General features: G+C 38.5%; 1 protein-coding gene across 2 annotated transcripts in view; it reads left to right on the top strand.

The window, feature by feature from the left end:
- KCNQ5 (potassium voltage-gated channel subfamily Q member 5) overlaps nucleotides 1-26287 on the top strand; it is a 509851-nt gene that overhangs the window by 403997 nt on the left and 79567 nt on the right. For both annotated transcript variants that reach the window (XM_072735385.1, XM_072735394.1), the window contains exons 5-7: nucleotides 648-773; nucleotides 15362-15472; nucleotides 21495-21590. In XM_072735385.1, the coding sequence (XP_072591486.1) occupies nucleotides 648-773; nucleotides 15362-15472; nucleotides 21495-21590 (333 nt within the window). The remainder of the gene's footprint in view (nucleotides 1-647; nucleotides 774-15361; nucleotides 15473-21494; nucleotides 21591-26287) is intronic.

The raw sequence follows: 26287 nt of genomic DNA on the forward strand, positions 1-26287 counted from the left end.
ACCTTTTCGTTGATTGCCATGGAATATTTAATGAACCCATCAAGCATACTTAGTCATTTCAGAAATTAGTTAAAGCACAATGTATAATGGATTACTTAAAAGTCACCATATGGTTGCCAGAGGGAAGGACATTGGGAGAAGAGGCAAAATCAGTGAAAGGGAGAGAAAGAGACAGCGTTACAGTTATGGAATGACTAAGTCACAGGAATGAAAGGCACAGCACAGGGCATCTAGTCAGTGATACTGTAATAGTGATGTGTGGTGACAGATGGCAGTAACACTTGTGGTGAGCACAGCATAACATACAGAGAAATGGAATCAGGATGCTGTACACCTGAAACTAATGTAACTGTGTGTCAACTCTACTCAAATAAAAAAATACTGTTTTCCAAGTCCTCATGCTTCAAATAAATTATAGTAAACCCATGTATTTAGAATACTGTGCAACCATAAAAATAAGACTGAGGAAGTGGTTCTGTTCACTGGGACATTCTCTGAATAAAAAAGTAAATTCCATAAATATATATGTATGTATATTTATACATTGTCATAAATATCCAAAAAGTAGAAAAATGAATACATAGATTTTTTTTCCTTTTTCACAGATTTTTTTACCTCTAACAGCCTTTTATTCTTTTTATATCTAGGAATTAATCACAGCTTGGTACATAGGATTTTTGGTTCTTATATTTTCATCTTTCCTTGTCTATCTTGTGGAAAAGGATGCCAATAAAGAGTTTTCTACATATGCAGATGCTCTCTGGTGGGGCACAGTAAGTATAAAAATCTGTTTTTGTTTTTTGGATATTGTGAAATGTTTCCTTTGAATACAGTGTAATGATTTCTATGAATCATTTATGAAAGGTCTCAATAAAAACATTAACTTCCAAAAGGGAGTTATGTGAAAATATACAGCACTAAAATTGTCTAAAGAGTTTTGTCATCTCTATGGCTCAACAAAATTAAGTTCTCTTATAAATCATCAGAAGCACTTCTTGAGTGCTAGATTGTTGCCAAAATAAGGATACATTATTTTTTTTTAAACTATGATTAAAATCTTGATAAGTTGTTTGTTTGTTTTAACTTTGTGGAGCACAGATTTAAATTACCAATTTTGCACTGGCTTACCATTCATCAAGAAGTTTATCTGAGGTTAAAAAAAGGAATAGTAACTGAATGAAAGCTAAAGTAAAATTATGGCACAAAAAGTGAAAAAGAGAAAACTGGTAACCATCTGTGATATCAGAGATTATAGACACCTAATTTCAAAATTTTCCACTCAAAAACTTACTATTCATTTAAGTTGTTATTAAAGGATAGTTCACCAAGCAAATAAAAAGGTCATGACCTCATACAGACACGTGCTAAAGAATTTAACTCTTTTTCTAAAATCTGTCATTTTTTTAATAAATTTATTTTTTATTGGTGTTCAATTTACCAACATAAAGAATAACACCCAGTGCTCATCCCATCAAGTGCCCCGCTCAGTGCTCATCACCCATTCACCCCCACCCCCAGCCCTCCTCCCCTTCCACCACCCCTAGTTCGTTTCCCAGAGTTAGGAGTCTTTATGTTCTGTCTCCCTTTCTGATATTTCCCACACATTTCTTCTCCCTTCCCTTATATTCCCTTTCACTATTATTTATATTCCCCAATAGAATGAGAACATATTATGTCTGTCCTTCTCCGATTGACCTACTTCACTCAGCATAATACCCTCCAGTTCCATCCACGTTGAAGCAAATGGTGGGTATTTGTCGTTTCTAATGGCTGAGTAATATTCCATTGTATACATAAACCACATCTTCTTTATACCATTCATCTTTCAGTGGACACCGAGGCTCCTTCCACAGTTTGGCTATTGTGGACATTGCTGATAGAAACATCGGGGTGCAGGTGTCCCGGCGTTTCGTTGCATCTGTATCTTTGGGGTAAATCCCCAACAGTGCAATTGCTGGGTCATAGGGCAGGTCTATTTTTAACTCTTTGAGGAACCTCCACACAGTTTTCCAGAGTGGCTGCTCCAGTTCACATTCCCACCAACAGTGTAAGAGGGTTCCCTTTTCTCCGCATCCTCTCCAACATTTGTGGTTTCCTGCCTTGTTAATTTTCCCCATTCTCACTGATGTGAGGTGGTATCTCATTGTGGTTTTGATTTGTATTTACCTGATGGCAAGTGATGCAGAGCATTTTCTCATGTGCATGGTGGCCATGTCTATGTCTTCCTCTGTGAGATTTCTCTTCATGTCTTTTGCCCATTTCATGATTGGATTGTTTGTTTCTTTGGTGTTGAGTTTAAGTTCTTTATAGATCTTGGAAACTAGCCCTTTATCTGATACGTCATTTGCAAATATCTTCTCCCATTTTGTAGGTTGTCTTTTAGTTTTGTTGACTATATCCTCTGCTGTGCAAAAGCTTCTTATCTTTATGAAGTCCCAATAGTTCATTTTTGCTTTTGTTTCTTTTGCCTTCGTGGATGTATCTTGAAAGAAGTTACTGTGGCTGAGTTCAAAAAGGGTGTTGCCTGTGTTCTCCTCTAGGATTTTGATGGAATCTTGTCTCACATTTACATCTTTCATCCATTTTCAGTTTATCTTTGTGTATGGTGAAAGAGAGGGGTCTAGTTTCATTCTTCTGCATGTGGATGTCCAATTTTCCCAGCACCATTTATTGAGCGGTCATCAAAAACCTCCCAAGACACAAAAGTCCAGGGCCAGATGGCTTCCCAGGGGAATTCTATCAAACGTTTAAATAAGAAACCATACCTATTCTACTAAAGCTGTTTAGAAAGATAGAAAGAGATGGAGGACTTCCAAATTCGTTCTATGAGGCCAGCATCACCTTAATTCCAAAACCAGACAAAGACCCCACCAAAAAGGAGAATTACAGACCGATATCCCTGATGAACATGGATGCAAAAATTCTCAACAAGATACTAGCCAATAGGATCCAACAGTACATTAAGAAAATTTATTCACCATGACCAAGTAGGATTTATCCCTGGGACACAAGGCTGGTTCAACACTCATAAAACAATCAATGTGATTCATCATATCAGCAAGAGAAAAACCAAGAACCATATGATCCTCTCATTAGATGCAGAGAAAGCATTTGACAAAATACAGCATCCATTCCTGATCAAAACCCTTCAGTGTTGGGATAGAGGGAACATTCCTCGACATCTTAAAAGCCATCTACGAAAAGCCCACAGCAAATATCATTCTCAATGGGGAAGCACTGGGAACCTTTCCCCTAAGATCAGGAACAAGACAGGGATGTCCACTCTCACCACTGCTATTCAACATAGTACTGGAAGTCCTAGCCTCAGCAATCAGACAACAAAAAGACATTAAAGGCATTCAAATTGGCAAAGAAGAAGTCAAACTCTCCCTCTTCACCGATGACATGATACTCTACATAGAAAACCCAAAAGCCTCCACCCCAAGATTGCTAGAACTCATACAGCAATTTGGTAGCGTGGCAGGATACAAAATCAATGCCCAGAAATCAGTGACATTTCTATACACTAACAATGAGACTGAAGAAAGAGAAATTAAGGAGTCAATCCCATTTACAATTGCACTCAAAAGCATAAGATAACTAGGAATAAACCTAACCAAAGAGGTAAAGGGTCTATACCCTAAAAACTGTAGAACACTTCTGAAAGAAATTGAGGAAGACACAAAGAGATGGAAAAATATTCCATGCTCATGGATTGGCAGAATTAATATTGTGAAAATGTCAATGTTCGTTTAATGCAATCCTTATCAAAATACCATAGACTTTCTTCAGAGAGTTAGAACAAATTATTTTAAGATTTGTGTGGAATCAGAAAAGACCCCAAATAGCCAGGGGAATTTTAAAAAAGAAAACCATATCTGGGGGCATCACAATGCCAGATTTCAGGTTGTACTACAAAGCTGTGGTCATCAAGACAGTGTGGTACTGGCACAAAAACAGACACATAGATCAATGGAACAGAATAGAGAACCCAGAAGTGGACCCTGAACTTTATGGTCAACTAATAATCGATAAAGGAGGAAAGACTATCCATTGGAAAATCTGTCATTCTTAACAAGGGAACCAGTGCAATGTTCCATCCAGTTCAAAGGACTATCCAAAAACAGAAATGTATAAAGATCAGGAATATTGAAATGAATTCCAGTAGAGGTAAAGCTGGCTTCTTCCACAGTGTGAGAGCAAAGTCAATTAAACCTCTGCTACACAGAATTTATTTACATGTCTATAGAAAAGAATTATTTTGCAATGCTACCAGTTATCTACAACTTACAGAGTTGCAAAATAGCTCAAAAGCCATGAAAAATGTAGTAGCCATAAAATCAGAAGTCAATAACCTCAAAGGGTGTGCTTTAAGCAAGGCATAGTTTTCCATTAAAGCAAAAATCTTGTTTGCATTGTAAAAAAGTTATAAAACAGTCATTGAAACATGTGCCCTAATAAGAATGTCACAGGATAGGGTAATGCTTTCTGCAATACATAAACTGTATTTCTTTTTATTTTATTCCTCAAGACAATCCAAAAGAGTGTTTTGTGAAAATATACAGCATTTATAATTGTCTAAAAAACTTCCCATCTCTTTGGGCCAACAAAGTTAAGTTCTCTAATAAATCATCAGTAATATTTCTTGAGTGCTAGATTGTCGCCAAAATCAAAATATATCATTTTCTTAAACTGTGGTCAAAATATTTATAAGTTGGGAGGGGCACCTGAGTGGCTTAGTAGGTTAAGAGTCCAACTCTTGATTTCAGCTCAGATCTGATTTCAAGGTTATGAGTTCAAATCCCACAATGGGCTACTAAAAAATAAATATATATATTTATAGGTTGGTTGTTTGTTTTGTGGAATACAGATTTAGGTTACCAATTGTTGCATTGTTCTGCTACTCATCAAAAGTGCATCAGTGAGAGCTAAAACTCTGGTCAAGGACAAAGAAAATTTGCCCCAGCTTGTATTAAGCAGAACTCAGTATGTTTGCTGGCTACACAGCAGCAATAAAATGAATAAGAATCAGAAATATTTGACCTGAAGGTTAAGATTTTTTTCTGAAATTATCAGTCAGTGTCTGCAAGATTGTGCCATTGATAACAAGGCAATCTGGCAATTTAACAATTTGGTTCCCAGATCCTTCCTCCTACCCCACAAGCAATAATGGACATTTTGAAAGGACGAAAGTAGAAAACCTGAAAGAGAGCAGTCATGTGACATTCTTAAAATACCTTTTACATATAGAATGCAAATGAAAATCTATGACTCGTTGTGTGATAAACTGTGTAAATTGAGAAAACAGGAGCCTCTTCTAGCCAACAAGGGGAAGATAATTTATTATTCCAGGCTTCAAAGCAACAATTGGAGTTTAAGTTTAGTATTTGTTTCTCTTTGATAATTCTAACATACTTAAATTCTTGAGACATTCATGTGCACCTGTCCCATTGAGATGCAGTTGTTGATGAGTTTAGCCTGGCAGCTCTTTATCCTTCTTTCCAATAGTCTTCCTTTTCTCCTTATTACTAATCAGAATTGCTGTATTGTGTGTTAAATAGTGTGTGGGAAAACTCTTAATATACTTCTCACTTAGTCACCAGCTTATTTCTTTTGCCAGAATAACCCACGTAACAGGTTTTCAAAGGTCATATCTGTGACTTTCAGAGGGGAAGCAACATATTTTCATTGATTCCCATTTCAGTAGTGCTATTTTGACTGAAGCTTAACCTGTACTTAACAGGTTCCTTCAAAGGCCTAATTATGTCTCCATTAAAAAAATCTGGTCTTGAATACAAAAGTAAAAGTCTTCTAACATGTCAGGCTTCTAGGAAAAGGCCTTGTTGGTCCACAGTGGGTTTGTTGATATTAACTGAGTTATTAATGAAATTGTGTGAAGCATAAAAATATACTAAAAAGCAAACAAGAGTGCTTATTATTTCTATTCTTTATAAGAAGAACATATAGTGGGTCTCCAATGTGAAATAAAATAAATTTAGAACACTGTACCTTTTATTATATATTGATCAAGACCTTAATAAAATATATGGCTGGATACTTTCTGGTTAAAATTGTCTATGTCACACATAATAGACACCTTGCTAATTATGAAAGTATCCAGAATAAAGAGAGAAATGAAAACATCCTGAATTAGAGTGTTTCTAAATATTAGAATTCAGTTAAAAAATAGGAAATTCTCTTCATTAAGAAAGCCTAAATTATTTGACATTAAGTATCAAAAGGCAACTTGTGGTTTATGGATACAAAATTTCAGTGAATTCTGAATACTGAATACTAAGTACTAACCTCCTTTCATTAAGAAAATAGCGAGGGCTATCCCCAAGACCAACTTTTGGAGGGATTCATGATGTGATCAGCACTACTCAAAACTAGTAACAATTCAAAGAACTCTGATCCCTGGAAACAATTCCATACTAATGAATAACAACACTTAACTCATTAAGTAAGTGAAATCATCAATATAAAGGACCTGGGACTAAGGCCACAGCCAATGCCCAATCAAAGATGGTGGCTGCCATAGGTATAGATATCTCATTATGGGTATAGATATCTCATTATGGATGTTAGATGGAAGCACCATTATAACAAAAGGAACAAAGAGTTGTATACTTCATGGCAGATTCACAGCTTAAGCACAGAAGGGCCTTGGGAATTGGGGGTTACAATGAAAAGATGTTCTAGGTTCTGAAGTAGCAGCTAAAGGGACGTTCGTGACAAAGGAAGTAGACGCGGGTCAAGGGGAAGTAACTCTAGAGGGTTAGGCAGTGACAGCTCAGGAAAAGAGAATCTTCTGATTGTTAGGCAGAGCTCCATTTGATGTTATTTCCTATTATTATTTTCCTCCTTTTTGGTTGTTTTAGGTTTATTCTGAAATAACTTAGGAACAAGTCTTCCTGGAGCTATTTCCTATTATTATCTCCTTCTTTCCTGTTATTATTTTTCTCCTTTTGATTTGCTTTAGATTTATTCTGAAATAACTTAAGATCAGGTCTTCCTGAAGTCATATTGCCTGATAATGACCTGTTCTTGAAGGCCAGCTTGTTCTCTATTTACTACTATTTCTGTGATAAAGACAGTGTTATGGGTGGCTTTTTTTTAAGAAGCATACAGCAGCAAATAGTATAAATCTATTCTTGAGTAAGTGTCTGCATACAGCCCCCATGTGGGACCATGTGCTTGATGTGATTACTTCAGGCATGTAGGAGAATTTGATATTAGCCAGTTAGTCCTAGAATTCATGCTGAAAACCTTACAGCCTCTCTCAAAGCAAGTAATATGAAAATATCTATGGATAGTGTTGTGTACGGTGCATTCAGCAGGTTGTACAGCCCAAATATGTCATGAGTTTCATCCCCCTGCCAAATCTAAGAATAAGAAATGGCGTAAATTTATGGAATAACTAAAAATACCCTTGTGTCTGATGATACTGAGAATCAACCCTCCTTATATTAGGTTCACCAGCACAAAATGTTTTCTGCAACTTTTATAAGCTGTTGTTTTCTGACTCAGTGTTGGTAACATTAAATAAAAGTTAACAGTTATTTCTCACTACCAGCGCATTACCTGATGGTATCAAATCTTTACTTGGCCATGAGATTATCACCATACCAACCCCTAACGATCCAAGAACATTATCAAATACCAAGCAAGAACTGAGACACACTTACCCAAGCTGCTACCCACCAAAACATCTTAGCTTCTATGAGCCTCTATAAGTCCTCTGCCTACCTGGATGGCATAAATGTATGAAATATATTGGTCATAAGCCTTTTAGCAGAAGCGTTTCCTAAGAAGTCTGTTCCTACTAAAGGAATGTCAAATCACACATGGCTCTGTATACTTTTGCTCAGTTTTATTCCATAAACATTGAGCACATACTGTATGGAAAAGAACAGAAGAATTAAAGTCAGGAAACTTGGCTTCCAGCCCCATCGTTATGATTTAGCAGAGATGTGATATTCAGCAATCATTTACTATCTATAAAATTAAGAAAATAGAATGACCCAAACACAAAGTTGCTATGTGTATTAAAGAACATAAGGATATGTAGTGCCTTTATCAGGCATTGGACAAATGTTAGCCACTACTATTATTACATATTTGACAATGAACCTGCAAGAACAACATAGGATGCTATTGCCCTGAGCTGCCTGCCACAGCAGAACCCAAATTATATGATGCCACCACCATGAGAGAGTCTGGTGTTTGCAGACTGAAAACCTTTCACATCTACTAGTTTACAATGAACAAATTTCTTGCACAGGTTCTAGACTACCCACTCCCTGAACATAGGTGTTCAGGAAGTAGCTAGGGAGAAGAGAAAAGGAGGGAAGAAAAGAGAAAAGAAGAGAAGCAAGGCAAGGGGAGGAGAGGAGAGGAGTGGGTAAGGGATTATTGACAAACTGTTCCTGTGAATCATCCTCCTTTAAAGGACCGCCTTATGGCGAAATTATACTGTGCTTTGGGAATCTACAAATAGTATGATCTAAGCTTGTTCACGTGAATGAATTAGCTATAAACTGGTATTCATAACTGTATTCTCAAATTTAGGCCAATAAATGTTTCTTAATTTGCTACCTGAAGGGAAGGGTGGGTTTATGTCTACTGGTCTGGAATTAATTCTGTTATTGAAGGGAGGGGGAAAAAAAGCTACAGCCTAATCAGCATCCAAATTATAATCTGACTATAGCATCTGTCATCCCACAAAAAAAGAAGAGAAAAGAAAAGAAAAGAAAAAAATCAAGAGAGCTTGGGCCAGAATTTGCATTTGTTTTACAGTATTATTCCTGAAGAAAATGTCTTGGTTACTAAACACACCAAGGGCCCCCAGTCCACCTTTGCTACCACAATTACACATTTATACCAACATATGCAACCCACAGATTTTTCAGAAGATATATTTTCTCGCCTGCGTGCCTGCAACCAAGGACATGAAATACAAGGGCAAAAAAATTTTTTTAAGATTTATTTATTTATTCATGAGAGACACAGATTGAGAGGAGAGGCAGAGACATAGGCTGAGGGAGAAGCAGGCTCTTCGCAGGGAGCCTGATGCGGGATCACAACCTGAGCCAAAGGCAGGCGCCCAACCACTGAGCCACCCAGGCGTCCCCCAAGGGCAAAAACTTACCTGAACTGTTCCCATCTGCCAAATCACCTTCAAGTAAATTGCCCAAGTGGAGAGACAACACTAACCACCAGCACTCCTGAGATCAACTAAGGTGGAGCAACAGGCTGCAGTGGGCCATTCTCCCTCAGATCCTAATCCGTCTTGTCAGGTTACAACCTGAGAACGCATCTGCCACTTTCCACCTCCGGTCACAAAGTATAATGATAAATGGCATCCTCTCACGTAATGAAAGTAGTCATCTCCCTAAAACTGCACTGGAAGAGATATTTGAAATCTTTTTAGTCTATCTTTTAATTTTTTTTTAATTTTTTATTTATTTATGATAGTCACAGAGAGAGAGAGAGAGGCAGAGACACAGGCGGAGGGAGAAGCAGGCTCCATGCACCGGGAGCCCGATGTGGGATTCGATCCCAGGTCTCCAGGATCGCGCCCTGGGCCAAAGGCAGGCGCCAAACCGCTGCGCCACCAAGGGATCCCTATCTTTTAATTTTTATAAGTAAATTCAAAACTTCACAGACTTTCAAATGATTTTGTAAACACCATAGTCAAAAGTCACTATGTAGGAATCAATAATCAATATGTAAGGACATAAATACAGAAATAAATTTTTAAGAATTTCATCTATTCAGCACATGTTAATCAGCATATCTCTTTTAAGCTCTAGAAGTAGGTCAAAAATGGAATTATTTCCAATATGGTGGATTTCCTCCATCCCCCGAAGATCACATATACAGCCTCTCAAGTTCTCTGAAACAAGCTGCTATTCCAGGAGCTCTCCTGTAGAGCTGATGTCTTTGGGCTTCCATGTGAACCTACCTTTCTCTAACTTTGGATCCAAATGAAAATCATGACTAGGTTCAGCCATTCGAAGATTCACAAGATTTCAAGAATATAGAAATGGGTTTATTGTTTGGCACAAGTGTGGGAGAATAAGCACCAAGAGGGCTTCTGCTACTCAGTTCATGTACAAAGGACCAGCTGATAATCATTAGCAGGGCGTTCCAGATGCTAGGAAAAGAAACATAATGTAATTGTGCTGTTCCAGGAGACACACCGGTATTTCAAGGACAACTTGACCTAAAAGTCCAGAAAATCAATGAACATCCATGCAGGCCTCATCTGAGGATGGTTTTGTCACATGTACCCAGTCATTGCTCAGAAAGTCAGCAGCCGGATCAAGCTGATGGGTCAGTGTGAATTCGTAAAGAAGGCTCACATCATTTTATTGTAAGTGCATCTTAGAAATGTCACTTTCATCCCTGATCTTACCTGTATGTTCACATCAGGGAGTCCAGTTGCCCCCTTCGCAGCCACAAAAAGTGACATGCTCCCAGCAGGCGTGAAACAAAGGAAAGCCCAGCCAGCCTACTCCCCAGCATGGACAGACAAAACTGCTACCGTGTTGCCAGATCCTTCTCAAGCCCAGCCTGGCTTAACAAAAGGCCTCTATGCTTTCAACCAAGTAACATCCTGAGAGACTTTGAAATTGGAGTAGAGGAAGTTGTTGCACCTGAGCATAGCTGCCAGCCATTCCAGACCTCGGCAGGCAGTGAAACATGGTCATCAGGAAGCCTGAACCCAGTGCAGAAAGTGGGCAGAGTCTTTGCCATCCTCCAAGGGATTCCAGGGGGCAGCTCTCAGAGTTCATGGGGTTCTTTTCTCCCTGACAAAGCACACCTGTAAGAGAGCGGGCAATTCTAAATTCAAAATGAGAAAGAACAGGCTTTCTTCTCTACTCAGAAAGAAACACTGGGCACACCATCACTTTGCTGTGTCTCATTCTTCAGAGTTAGAGGCAACGGTTTAAAAAAAAAAAAAAACTTCTCTGAGCAATGAGCCAAGGAGAATAACTCAAATGCACTGTAGTTCCCCTTTATCCGTGGTTTCTCTTTCCGCTGCTTCAGTGACCTGCGGTCAATCTGGTAAGTAGATGGTCCTCCTTCTGATGTTTAGTCAGAAGATCAGTAGTAACCTAACGCTACATCACCATACCTATGTCATTTATCTTACTCCATCTCATCACACAGGCATCTTATCATCTCTGCTCATCTCATCACAAAAAGGGTGAGTACAGTATAATACAAGAGAGACCACATTCACATAACTTTTGTTACAGCATATTGTTATAATTGTTCTTATTATTAGTTATTGTTGGTTTCTTCCTGTATCTAATTTATGTATTAAAGTTTATCATAGGTATGAGTGTATAGGAAGAAACATAGTATATATAGGGTTCAGTACTATCTGTAGCTTCAACCACCATTAGCATTTTAGAATGCATCCCTCATGGATAAAGGGGGACTACTGTATTATTAGAATGTAAAGTTAACCATGAAATGTACCATTTTTGCTGTGACCAAACCATGAAATATCTCCTTCAGTTTATTATTAAACTGCTGTAAAAAGAGTAAGCTATCTTGCAGAAATATTATAGATTAAAATCTTCCCCACATATGTAGGATTAGGAACCTATAACAAAATTGAACCAGGGGCATTTTTTTCTGCAATCTCAAGGAATTCCTTACAGAGCCCCACCTTTGATACTGTTAGTGATGTGTGATTAACTTGGCTACTAGGTTCTTCTACAGATTCACTTTCTCCAACCTTGGATGACCCTCCCCTGTTCTGTAGACCTCTTGTTAATTTGTCCTTGACACCCTCTCACACTGTCACCATCCCAAGCTTTAAGCCTTTCACTCCCCAAGCTGATCCCACCATCTCCTTTACTGGAATTGAAGAGAACCAAGTCCAGCATTCCCAGTGCTGCCCTTTATTCACACTATGTTCACATGTCTCTGCCTAGTAAAAGACATGTCCTTCCACACTGCCAAGGCTAGCCCTTCCAACTATACCTTGATCCTATTTCCCTTCCTCTGTGGTTGCCTTACCTGTAATAAAGCTACCACTCTTCCTCCCCACCTCAGGCTCATTCTCTCTGCAGACATGCACAAACACATCTAAAAAGCTCGCCTTCAAGTTAGACTTCTGGGAGTTCATGCCCCATTTTTCTCACTCCATTTGTTGCCAGTGTTCTTGGAAGGATTCTTCATTTATCCTCTAAATATTTACTGAATTCCTCCTACTTTGTGGCAAACATTATGCTAGATGTTAGAAAGATAATAAAGACATGGTTTTCCTTCTCACAAAGGAAATAGAGACCAAAGAAACATACAGAAATCTACCACTTATGGTAAGTGCTATAAGAAACAAGGGGCTGAAACAGAAAGTAACTGGAGGCCCTATTATAGACAGTGTGAGTAGGGAAGACCTCTCCGATGATGGAGTATTTTGGATAGACTTGAAGAATGAGAAGGAGCCCTGGGAAGGGTGGGGAGAGGAACAGTTCTGGCTGAAGAAACAGGATATGCAAAGGCCCTGTGGCAGAAATAGCTTGGCCTGTTTGAGGAGCTAAAAGGACATTGTGGTCAAAGTACAGTGAGCAAGGGTGAAATCAGGTCAATCTTGGAGAGGTAGGTGGAGACCAGGTCAGATAGGCCACTGTTCGGAGCCTAGAGTTTATTCTGAAATCAGTGAGTAGCTGTTGAAGGATTTTTAAAAGGGAATGACAAATCAGTTTCCCTCACAGGTGTAGAGAAAACGAACTGAGGGAATCAAAAGCAAAGCAGAGAAACCAATTAAGAAATTGCTGCCACAGCCTGGCCTGCCACCATGGCAGGGAAGACAGTGAGCAGGGAATGAATTTGCAGTATCTTTGGGAATTAGAACCCATGGTACTTGATAGATTCAGGGAGGGAGGCAGGAAAACAAGAAATGAGGACAACTGAGGCTTCTGACATGAGCAACTGGGTGGACAGCGGTACCCTTGTTAGGATGACGGGATGCATTTGGGGAACATGCTTTGGGGGGAATAAGTTTTCTGTCTTAAACATGTTAAGTTTAAATGACTGTGTGCCATCCAAATAGAAATATCAGCTGCACATATGTGAATCTGGAGCCCAGAAGAATCTGGAGCTTGAAGGTATAAATTTGGTGTGTTCACCATTAAAATGGTGTTTAAATCCATTTAGAGCACCTGGGAAAAGAGAGAAAAAAAGAGGGATAGAAGAGGAAAGAGAGAGAAGAGTAGAATTTTTTAAAAACGAGAGCCTAGAACCAAACCTTAAGAATCCAATAGTCAAAGGTTGACTAGAGTAGGAGGCGCCACATAAGAGGAGCCACCAAAAATATGAAGAGAAAATTCATGGAAGTAAGGAGAAAAGAAAGCTAGCGAGGACTTATCAGCTAACTTGAAAGTTTCTGAAAGGTCTGGCATCATGAAGCATCATCTCCTTCTATCATTTCTGCCTCTCAAATGTAACCCCTCCTTCCAAACCCAGGTAGGATGATAAGACCAAAGCAACCTCTTTCGTAGAAACCAGAGACCATCTATCTCCATATCCAGGATCTTTTCTCAGTCCTCATTGTCCTTGTTTTCTATGAGACTGTGATACCAATGATTGCCTAGTCCTTTTTGAAACTCTCTCTTCTCCATTGAGGTTCCATTTATATGACTCACTTCTAGTTCCCTTACTTTTTAAAATATTTATTCTTCTCTGACGTCCCTTTCCCTTCCATCTCTTTAATGTCTGTTTCTTGAGGTGCCCTTGGACCCCTTCTTTGCAGCCTTTGCAGTCTCATTTATTTACAAAGCTTCAACAATCATCCTGTGCCTGATTCTAAAGCCCAAATCTCATGCCAAACCCAACCTCTCTCTTTCAAGACTCAAGCTCTCTATCTCAATTCCCTGCTCGACATTTCTAGATCAGAGCCATACTAACATTTAAAAAGCACTTATTTGCAAAACCAAACTCTCTGTCTTTGCTCCAAAATCTTCTACTTCTCATTATCATATTTCTATTTATGGTACAACCATCTTCCCCTTGAAATTTTTAAATCCTTGTTGACTTAGTCTTCCTTTTCATCCCAGACAATTAACAAATGCATTTCTATTGAACTTCATAACACACCTCTTCAGTCTGCACTCCCATGTAGTCCCATTGCCACTGTTTCAATTCACTTGCCCCATCATTCTGCCAGGTCATGCAGAACCTTGTGGGCCCTGGAAAGGAGCTGTGACTTTGTTCTAAGACGCATGGGAAAAATCCTGGAGCAGTCTGATCAGGGCAGAAACATGATGCAAATTTCATTTTTCAAAGACATTCCCTGAGGATCCCTGGGAGGCTCAGCAGTTTAGCACTGCCTTCAGCCCAGGGCGTGATCCTGGAGACCAGGGATTGAGTCCCACATCGGGCTCCCTGCAAGGAGCCTGCTTCTCCCTCTGCCCATGTCTCTGTCTCTGTGTGTGTGTGTGTGTGTCTCTCATGAATGAATAAATAAAATCTTAAAAAAATAAAAAACCACTCCCTGATCTAGCTGTAGTATATCTAGTTAATCTCCTTTTCCACTAATCCTCTTCAGACCCCCCATGCTCCAGCCCAACTGAACAACTTATACTTTTTAGAACCTACCCTATTTGTCCTCACAGCTGTGCAGCTAATCATCTATTTTACCTCCCTAGATCACCCTCTTCATCATTTCTGCCTCTCAAAATATTGCTTCTCCTTCAAAGACCAGGGATGTTGACATCTCCCAGTAAAGCCTCCTTGACCCCGTAAGCTGGTGATAATCAATCTGCTCCTTGAATCCCCAGAGTAGATTATATGTACATCCATCATAATACCTGTCTTGCCCTATTTTGTGTTTTAATGATTAGTGTGTGACGTGTCTCCCCTCTTACACCATAAATATCTTAGGACAAGAACTATGTACCTCTCATTTTTGTTCCACTACAAATCATAACACGTACCTTGCACACACCAGACCTCCAGGAAATGCCTGCCAAGGTAATAAATAGACAGCCTTAATTAACATAAATTATTGTTTTGTGTACTGATTCAGTCCTAAATCCATGGTGCTATCATTTCTGTATCACTGATGGTTATCCACTTATTTAAATAACCTTTCTTTGAATACACTTAGAAAAGATGGAAAATTGTGTTATAAGGGAGGAACAAGTATGTAGGTTATTCCCTTCCTTAAACAAAGAGAAGCTCTGTTATGCGTCACGGAAAATTAAAGCACGGTAATAAAATTTGCCAACAAGGCTTGTTGAATAATGATTTAGTGGAAACGTTGCTTTGCCTCCTGTTCATAGGTCCTAACTTTCCTCTCAAGTACTTAAGCTGCACGTTCTATTTATTTTGTTTTTAGATTACATTGACAACAATTGGCTATGGAGACAAAACTCCCCTAACTTGGCTGGGAAGATTGCTTTCTGCAGGCTTTGCGCTCCTTGGCATTTCTTTCTTTGCACTTCCTGCTGTAAGTATCTTTGCAAAAATAAAGCGGTTTAAATTATATCTTAAAGGTTTATTAGCATGAGCTTTCACACATTGGAATTCCCAAGAACATATCTATATTGCTTACAAATATAATTTTATTGATATAATGTTGACTTCTCTACATACATCCAGTGAAAAAATTTATGAAATATGGTCTTTCCTTGGAGATGCTTAACCTGGGAGTTTTATGCCTGCTAGGATTTCATGATCAAATAATCATTCAGATGGCTCACCTCTCAGTCAACGTGCTACTAGTACATTTAAAATATGTGTAATGGGGGATCCCTGGGTGGCGCAGCGGTTTGGCGCCTGCCTTTGGCCCAGGGCGCGATCTGGAGACCCAGGATTGAATCCCACATCGGGCTCCCAGTGCATGGAGCCTGCTTCTCCCTCTGCCTGTGTCTCTGCCTCTCTCTCTCTCTCTCTCTCTGTGACTATCATAAATAAATAAAAATTTAAAAAAATAAAATATGTGTAATGATTTAAAGGTATCTTCTTTTTTAAACTGATCTCTCCAGTTTGGCTTAGAACGTGTGCTGCTGAAGAGATGAATGTGTCAAATGGAATATTTACCTCTTCAGATGCATTTGAGTGAAAAGCATATGACTTTAAAGGGATTCAGTGTGTCAGATGATTTATTCTTTCTGTCATCGTCATTGATTTTTCCTAATGAACAGCTTCTGCATCTTTTCAGAATGAAGAGCACATTTATTTTCCCCCAAGCTTCTGATTATTTTCTCCTTAATAGATGAAGTTTGCTTTCTGATCATTTTATCCTCTTGTTTCATTAAAGGCAGTTGATCAAAATATTACAATTTGCCTCCATCCCTAAACTCTCACTTTTGTTCATTCCACCTCTTACAGGGGAAGAAAGCCAACAAAAGGGAGTGTGACAGGAGTGGCAGGAGTCATGCTCAAGGAACAATAGCCTCACTCTTGCTCCAGACAGAAGCTGAGTTGCCTCACAGCGTCTGCTGAGTAGGGACCCCAGAGTACTCCCAGCTTTCAGCTCACAGGGCTCCTCCTCTGCCTGTGAATGAGTGCAGAGGCTCATTTTGTTCCCATGGCCAGAGTTCAACTCTGGATTGACCAGCTGGTTCTGCCCCAGACTATATAAGACCACAGAGAAGACACTGGAAAGACTATGCAACCTCTTGAGCATTAGATTTAAACTCGAATGTAAAGCCACATACTGCAAGGCTTTGTCACATACTACCAATGTGACTGTATTAGTTTGCTAGGGCTACTGTAAAGGTATCACAGACTGGGTGGCTTAAACGACAGAAATCAATTGTCTCACAGTTCTGGGGTCTAGAAGTCCAAAATTGAGGAGGTGGCAGGATTGGTTCTTTCTGAGGGCCATGAGACAAGGAACTGCACCAGACTTCTTCCCTTGGCTCTTGGATGGCAGTTTCTCCTTATATCTTCACATTGTCTTCCCTCTGTATATGTCTATGTCCAAATTTTCTCCCCTAAGGACACCAGGCATATTTATAGGGTGCATCCTAATGACCTTGTTGTAACTTGGTTACTTCTGTAAAAACCTTATCTCCAAGGTCATATTCTAAGGTACACATTCTAAGGACCTGGGAATTAGGACTCCAGTATATGAATTTCAGAGGGGTATAGTTCAGCCAATAAGAATAACCCTGGGTATGTTTCCTCTTCTATATAATAGAGAAAGAATTATTGTGCCCAGAGAAATTTTATGAAGACCAATGTGGTAATTAATAAGTCAAATGTTTGTAATGAAGAAAACTTTCCTGAAGTATTTCTTCCATTTTCTGTATGAATCTAGATATATTATTTCTTGTCATGAAGTGACAAAATCAAGGAGCGTCCAAAAAATCTCACTTATCCAGAATTGACTTACCTGGCAAGCCTAACAATCCAGAACAGAGCAGAGAGTCATTCAATAATCAAATTCCCTACATGAAAATACTTTTAGAAACAATAAAATACATTCTTGGGCTTTTTATTTAACCAAAATAATTGCTGCTTTTGTGTTTATGCTTATGCTGAGACCACATATAAAACAACTTCAGTGATCCAGTGAAAAGCTGCAAACAGGGACATAGGCAACCTCTGAGCTATTAAAATCAACAATAGTGTATGTGCTGTCCTCATAGGAGAGTCTCTTGAGAACTAATTCATAACCTATTCTTAATTTAGAGAAAATTCTGATAAGCTGAGCTACATAGCTTCATAATTCTCTGAAGATTATCAACAGCAAAGGCAGAGGATGATTGAACAAACATTGTAACAAGAAGAGATTATAGAAGACTAACAACAAAGAGGGGGGTACATCTGTAAGGGGCAAACAGATGCAAGTGTTCAAAATGTAAGAAACTGGGGCCAATTAGTGTTAGTGTCAACCCACCTTTGGAAGCTGGCTGCATCCAGCACAGCAAAATACCAGTCCCTGTAATGAAACTCTGGACTATCACAGGAAAGTTAAATTGTGTCATTCTTTTAGGTTAAAGGTCAGAGACTAAGTAGTCATGCTTGAATATGTTTCTCAATAAAGTGATTACGATTCTCATATATCCAAATTAATATGTGTTGGAAATGTGAAAAACTTGCTTGTGCAGAACTGAACATCCCCTAACAATGCCAAGAAAAGTGGACTTTATCATGGATATTTTATTGCTACCTCACATTAGATGCTGAGCTCTTACTTATTAAATGAAAGACTAAATGGTCCATATATACCCTTAAAAAAGAAAACACAGGGTGGCTGGAAATGCCATTATGTCTTATGTATCTGTCCGCAACAGTGCTGTAAGAGTAAGACTTGGGAGAGTGCATTTTGCTAGGAAAGTTAGAGATGAGTCATGAGCCATCCTTGCTTGGGGTTCCTCCCACCCAGGAAACCCAAGGACCAAGAAAGAGAAGAACCTTTCCCCATCTTTCTTCAAAACAGAAGGACTCTCCTGAACATCACCGAGTCACACGGCCACCCTTTCCAAGCTCCACAGGGAGGTCACTTTCCTTGAGGCCCACAGCATCCCAGAGCTAACCCTCAGGAAGAAGCTCCCTGCTTCCCAGCGCGGCCCCAAGCACAGGCCTCTCTCCTCTTCAGGATGCCCCCTTCCTTCCTGCTCAGAGCATCATTTAGTTGGCCTGTCTGCCAGTGTGAGATGCACAATAGGCTTCTTTAATCTCGGAGGGGGAAAGGGATAAGTATTTAAAACATTTACCAGAATGTACTTCCTCTGTACTTAATGTTTATGTAGCTCTTCTCAACATAGCACTAAAACATAAAACCTAAAAACTCAAATCATGTGACCTTAGGAAATGAACTAAGAGAAAATTTGATTTCTATATCTTGGTTAATTAATTTTAAATTTTTTTAATTTCATTTCTAAGAATTTTCATCTTATTAATGTTGATATTTGAAGGGATGGCAAATGGATTATATGCATATCATATATATCATAAGTTATATATATTTTTAATATATGTAAATATATATAAAACATAATGGATTTTATTTTAACAGACTTCTAGTTAGGTTCACTGAGCTGTGTACTTAAAAATGTGGAAGAAAATTGGAACGGAGCCATAATGAGACAATGAGCAGACCTGGTTTAATAACTGTTGTAATGTACAGTCTGGCGCAAAAGATATGTAGTAAACATTTGCCAACTACTAATATATGTTTCTAGGCAATGCCAGTGTGATTTTTAGCACATTTTAGTTTGTTTGGCAAATGCTGAGTTTGTGTTATGTAGAGCCTGTCTTTATTTTCCAAAAGGGATTTAACTCTAAACCTCATTTTCACATAACATGTGCCCAAAAATGGTAGTTATTGCTATTAATTTAATGTCTACAAAATCTGAATTATGCTCCATGAGAGAATTATATGCACTATGCATATAAGGTACATACACACATACATACAACAAATATGTAATATAAACTCTCATGTTTTATATTCTCTTACATGTCTATGCTTCATGAAAAATAACGTTAAAAGGAAAATAAATAAATCTTTCCTAAATGATTTCAAATAGCTGGAAAAACTTTAGGAGTTACGAATGACTAGCGTTGGAAGGCCATTTTTATAATCTCCAGATGAAGGAAAATGTTTAAGTCGACAAACAAGATCATACAGACCAGATTTGTATGTTTGCACAAAGTTTGGTTGGTACAACCTCAATCTAGTGAAGATCTTAGACAGCATGAGACAATCATGGAAAAAGACAGATGGAAAACAGAACCTATGACATAATTTCTAACTTCATGGTACAGTCATTCATCCTAATTAATAACGGAGTAGCTTATTGCTCATTAATAGCAAACAGTATTACCGTGTAACTGTATTTTAAACAAAATTGCATTACTGATTATCTGGTTATTGTCACGGATATGCTCTGAATTGTGACATCTAAGATAAGAAGGAAGGTTAAAGGTGACCTAGAACCCAAAAATATCTTCCCCAAGTTGTCATCCAGCCAAGACTTAACACCCCCTAATGATGAGAACCCCAACACCCGCCCCCGTAGCCTATGCCATCTTTGAGCTACTTTAATTTAAAGGAGGAAAGAAAAAACAACCATTCCCTATCTATAGCAAATACTGACTCGGTGCTTATAAGAAATCCATCTCTAGCCTAAGGGTCAGACTCCTTGAAGTTTAATAAAAAGGTAATAATTTATAGCTCGCAAGTAAAATCCACAGACCTGAAAGCAGTGGAGCTCTGTGTGCCATGCTAATAAAGTAGAGACTTACGCGAAAGCCCAGAGACTGAATTTAGCTAGCTCCAAAAGCCCACCCAAGGCTGAAACAAAGCATCTTGATTCCATGGATGTTAGACCAAAGCAAACTGAAAAGAGGGAGGCATTTCAGAGAGCCAGGATTTTGGCAGATCAAAATGACAAGCAGAAGGAAGCAAACCAGCCAAAAGTACTAATACAAACACAGAGAGACAACTCGTCTTCCTAACCCCAAAATCTCAATAGGTGAACTAAAACCAAAAAGGCAAGGCATGCTTAAAGTGTGAGATTAAAACTCAGAGAAGAAAGACTGTGCTTTGCAATAACCCATGCTCTTGTCTTTATTATATAAGCAGGCAAAATGAGAAACTTTCTGTCTTCAAAATTGAGTGTGTGGATAGCTGTCTCCCCCCACCCCTTTCACTTTACTTGAGTAGGTGGAGAACTGTAGCATCGAGGAGAATTGAGTTGGGATGGACTTTAAATATACACCACCATTTCAAGAATGGAAAATATAAAATTTCATCGTATCATCAGAGGGCTAGAAAAACTGCCATGTACACAGTAGTGAGACATTAACTGCCCCAAATGCTAAGCCCACCTCTTTCCAAAACCAGAATTCCTATCCTCTAAATTTCATCATGTCCCCTAATTCCAAATAGATACAACCATTCACTTTAACTAAAGCTTTAAGAAGTATCATAGGGAAGGCCACACACACACACACACGAAAAAACACTTTTCAAGAATTGTGGTTTTTAATTAGAATTGTGGTGCCTCTTACCATAGTATAAGAAATCATAAATGGGTAGGATCCCTGGGTGGCTCAGTGGTTTAGCACCTGCCTTCAGCCCAGGGTGTGATCCTGGGGTCCCTGGATCAATTCCCACATTGGGCTCCCTGCATGGAGCCTGCTTCTCCCTCTGCCTGTGTCTCTGCCTCTCTCTCTCTCTCTCTCTCTCTCTCTCTCTCTCTCTCTTTGTGTCTCTCATGAATAAATAGATAAAAATTTTTTAAAGAAATCACAAATGGCATTGCCTGGTTGATTTGCTAATGAACAAAAGCTGTTACATTTTTTGACAGTCTTGCCTCAGAACTTGCCATTGCCAGTGGTGTTATAACAGAGGTAAATAGTGTTTGTTTTAATAAGTAATATGTTTACAAACGGATTGCACAATCTTTGTCTTTTCTGAGACTCATTTTAGAAGGTTTTTCAGAATATTTGAATTACCTTGATAGTCCTTTTGAAAAAAAAAAGTTTACTATTTTTGTATTTTGTTCCAGGGCATTCTAGGCTCAGGTTTTGCATTAAAAGTACAAGAACAGCACCGCCAGAAACACTTTGAGAAAAGAAGGAACCCAGCTGCCAACCTCATTCAGGTAAATGTCAATGTAATAGGCTGATGGCAACATCAGTCTCTGAGTGCTTGCCGGGTCATTTTCCAGTCTGTGTGCTTCATTGCTTAGTAGAGCCACTGATTTGTTTTGTTTGTAAAAATGAAATTGGAACTTAATGTACAGTCTTGGATTTGGGTAAACATTCCCCACTCCCAAACAGAAAAGATATATGTTTTCAGCAAATGGCCCATATGTTGCTCAGGTTTATTAACCATGACAGCGAGGACACACAGAGGTTAACAGGTGTGTTGGCCCTGGAATGACCTAACGTGTCTTATGGATGACTTGATGAAACATAATTGATCATTAAGTGATGGAGCAGAGCATGGCATTGTTCCCTGCATTGCAATTACTTTCTCCAGGCAGGCGTATGCCACTGTTCTGAAGAACAGCATATTTGTTTAGGATGTCAAGGTTTACTGCTCATAGGATTGCTTGAAGTGCCATCTAGAGCAATAACTTGAAATAGTTAATCCTATTTTAAGAGCTGGTAGGATTATGGAATATGTCAGTGTTTGAGAATATGAAATAATAGGCATATTATCTGAAACTACTTCATGACATATGGCTGTTTAATGTTTCATTTTCTTTCCAATAACTCAAGGTTTGCTTCAGCATTAAAAAAGAATGCTCTACTATTGTCATTCATATCTTTTGAGAATAGAACCATCCTAAAACCAGGTTCCTTAAGAATCACAAAATACATTCTTTTCTAAATCCATGCCATAAAACTGGTATTTAATTATGGAGACAATGATTGTGCAATCTGAAATTTCTTCCCTTCCTGCCAAGCAGTGGGAGACACAGAACTTCTAAACTGTAGGGGTTTGGAGTAGCAATCTGAGATGTTAGGATATTTGTCCTCATGTTGTAGTAACAAGCACATTGTTTTAATTTAGATTGTAGGTTTAAGTGGGTGCGTTGATAAGGGATAACTGCTGCACAACCCTATCTTTAGACTTTGTCTATGTCTGTAATATGCAGGACCTCCAACAGACATGGAGCAGGGGAAACAAGCAGGAGAGGGTGGTTCAATTATATCATAAAGGCTGTCTTCTTGTATCTAATGACTAAATAAGTACTAATTTTCAAATCAAACTACTCTGCAACTATTGACAGACCATTGGGCATGACTTCTAGTGCAAACCACTGAGGGTCTTTATTTTTTTAATTTTTAGGTTTCATAGAACATTAAAGATAAGTATTGTTGTCTTAAAGAAAAAGATTCCTTTTTTTTTTTTTTTATGATAGTCACAGAGAGAGAGAGAGAGAGGCAGAGACACAGGCAGAGGGAGAAGCAGGCTCCATGCACCGGGAGCCCGACGTGGGATTCGATCCCGGGTCTCCAGGATCGCGCCCTGGGCCAAAGGCAGGCGCCAAACTGCTGCGCCACCCAGGGATCCCAAGAAAAAGATTCCTAAGTAGTAGAAGTTTAGGATCTGAAGCCCAGTGATAATCGCCATAATGAAAAGAGATGCCACACACTTTAGGATGCACACAAAACACCTGAGGCCTGAAACTGTTAGCCTTTCATCCTTTGGTGCTTCTTAACTGTTTATAAGGTGCTTCCACACTTTCAATGAATTTTTCTTCTCACTATTTTTATCTTTTAATTATTTTTACTTCTCATCTTTTAATTCTAGAGCAGTGTTTTTCAACTTGTGAATGCCGAAGTTATTCTATGGGTTCCTTACATCTGTCTAGCCACCAAGCCCTGTCTATATATCTTACCCATATCAGGACTCCTTGTTCTCAAGAGAATGGAGATACTGTTATCGCAAATAAAGTTCAAATTTATTTAAAATTCTTACTAAATTATTTATTCGCTTTAGTTTTTTTTTTAATATTTTATTTATTCATGAGAGACACAGAGAGAAAGAGAGAGGCAGAGACACAGGCAGAGGGAGAAGCAGGCTCCAGGCAGGGAGCCCAACGTGGGACTCGATCCCCATCTCCAGGATCACACCCCCGGGCTGAAGGCCCAGCTAAACCGCTGAGCCACCTGTGCTGCCCAGCTTTAGCTTTTCTATTGTATATTTTCCCAATCAACACATACTCAAAATGTGATCACCCCTCTGTCTCAAATAAATAAATAAAATCTTAAAAGGGGAGGGCTCTGTATCAAAAAACATTTGGAAGAAGGGAGGAGCCACATATCATATATAGCATGTTTTTTTTTAATTTTTATTTATTTATGATAGTCACACAGAGAGAGAGAGGCAGAGACATAGGCAGAGGGAGAAGCAGGCTCCATGCACCGGGAGCCCGATGTGGGATTCGATCCCGGGTCTCCAGGATCGCGCCCTGGGCCAAAGGCAGGCGCCAAACCGCTGCGCCACCCAGGGATCCCTCAAAAAACATTTTAAAGTATCAACTGTTTTATTAGAAAATGAGCCCTTTGAGGCATTTCTCATGCATGTATCCCTTGTGATGATATGGAGCTCTGCTGTCCAGTACAGTTGCCAATAGCTATATGTGGCTATTTAAATTTATAAATTCAAGTCCTCGATGGCACTAGCCATATATCAAAATATGAGTAGCAATATGATGGATACTGGCTACCATATTGTACAAGATAGATCTAGAGAATATTGGAGGAACTTCCTTGATCTAACATATCAACTACTAAATTGTGCAAAAACAATTTCCAGTTGAACTTGAAAACAGATTGCTATTCTTGCAGTAAATCATTGGACCAGAGGTACTAATATGTACACAACTAAAGCTAGACAAGGCTTTCCTCTCAGATAACCCATAAAAGGTGAGAGGCTGACTGAACTGTTTTGCTTAGAGATCTAGAATTCCATTTTATGGAACTGAGTTATGTAATATATTTTGTGATCAATAATTAAATTTGCACAAATAAGAAGCTTTTTCACGGTAAGAGAAACCATCAACAAAATGAAAAAGCAGCCTATTTAGAATGGAAGAAGGTATTTACAAATGGTATATCCATTAAGGAGGTAATATCCAAAATATATAAAGAACTTATACAACTCAACACCAAAATAAACAATCCTATTTAAAAATCAACAGAAGACTTGAATAGACAATTTTCCAAAGAGGACAAAGAGACGGCCAACAGACACATGAAAATATGCTCAACATCACTCATCATCATGGGAATACAAATCAAAATCACAATGAGAAATTCCCTCACACCTGTCAGAATGGCTAAAATAAAAAAGACAAGAAATAACAAATGGGAAGAATGTGGAGAAAAAGGAATCCTTGTATACTTTTGGTAGGGATGTAAATTGGTACAGCCATTGTGAAGACAGTATAGAGGTTCCTCAAAAAATTAAACATAGAAATAGCATATGATCCAATAATTCCACTTCTGGGTATTTACCCAAAGAAAACAAAAACACTAATTTGAAAAAATATATGCACCCCTATGCTTATTGCAGCACTATTTACAATAGCCAAGATATGGAAGCAGCCCAAGTGCCCGTCAATAGATTAATTGATAAAGAAGATGTGAAAATATATTTATACAATAGAATATTACCCATAAAAAAGAGTGAGATCTTGCCATTTGTGACAACAAGGTTGGACCTATAAGGCATTATGCTAAGTGAAATAAGTCAGACAAAGGCAATACCATATGATTTCACCTATATGTAGACTCTAAAAAATAAAACAAATGAAAAACAAGCAAAAAACAGAAATGGACCCGTAAATACAGAGAACAAACTGATGATTAAGGGGAGAGGGATAATATGTTGGGCAAAATGGGTGAAGAGGAATGGGAGGTACATGCTTCCGGTTACAGAATGAATAAGTCATGGGGATGAAACATACAGCATGGGGAACATAATCAGTGGTTTTGTAATAGCATTGTATGGTGACAGATAGGTAGCTAGACTTGTGGTGAGCACAACATAATGTATAAAGTTGTCAAATCAGGGATCCCTGGGTGGCGCAGCGGTTTGGCGCCTGCCTTTGGCCCAGGGCGCGATCCTGGAGACCCGGGATCGAATCCCACATCGGGCTCCCGGTGCATGGAGCCTGCTTCTCCCTCTGCCTATGTCTCTGCCTCTCTCTCTCTCTCTCTCTGTGACTATCATAAAAAAAATAAATAAATAAAAAATAAAGTTGTCAAATCACTATATTGTACACCTGAAACTAATGTAACAGTGTGTGTCAACCAAGCTTCAATAAAAAATAACTAAATTTATGCAAATGTAGATAATACTTGTGAAATTATTAATTTTTCTTTTACTTAAAATCCCAAAAAAAATCCCAGATTATGTGTTATGCTAAATAAAAAAATAAATAAAATTAAAGGCTTAAAATTTTCAAGAGTACCTTTAAAATCTAATCATAATTACATTAGTCAAAGTAGAATCTACAAACCCATAAGGCAATTATTACCCCTCCCCAAATGCAATTGATTTTTTATTAGACATAGGAATAATAATATATAATTATTAAATGTTTTCATTGTTCTTCCTTTCTGTAATCCTTAGCCAGAATTCAGAGCTTTAAGCTTTGATTATATATATTGCAGAAATTTATTTTTAAGGATGCAGTAGATTGAAAAGCAATCCTCACTTACTAATCCATTTATTTTCTCAACCAATAAACCTGCCTTGATTTGCTCAACACACAAAGCATCAAGACCAAGAGTAATGAAAAAAAAAAAAAAAAAAAAAAAAGACCAAGAGTAATGTCAT

The sequence above is a fragment of the Vulpes vulpes genome, chromosome 1 (assembly GCF_048418805.1).
Source record: "Vulpes vulpes isolate BD-2025 chromosome 1, VulVul3, whole genome shotgun sequence".
In the NCBI taxonomy this organism is placed as follows: domain Eukaryota; kingdom Metazoa; phylum Chordata; class Mammalia; order Carnivora; family Canidae; genus Vulpes; species Vulpes vulpes.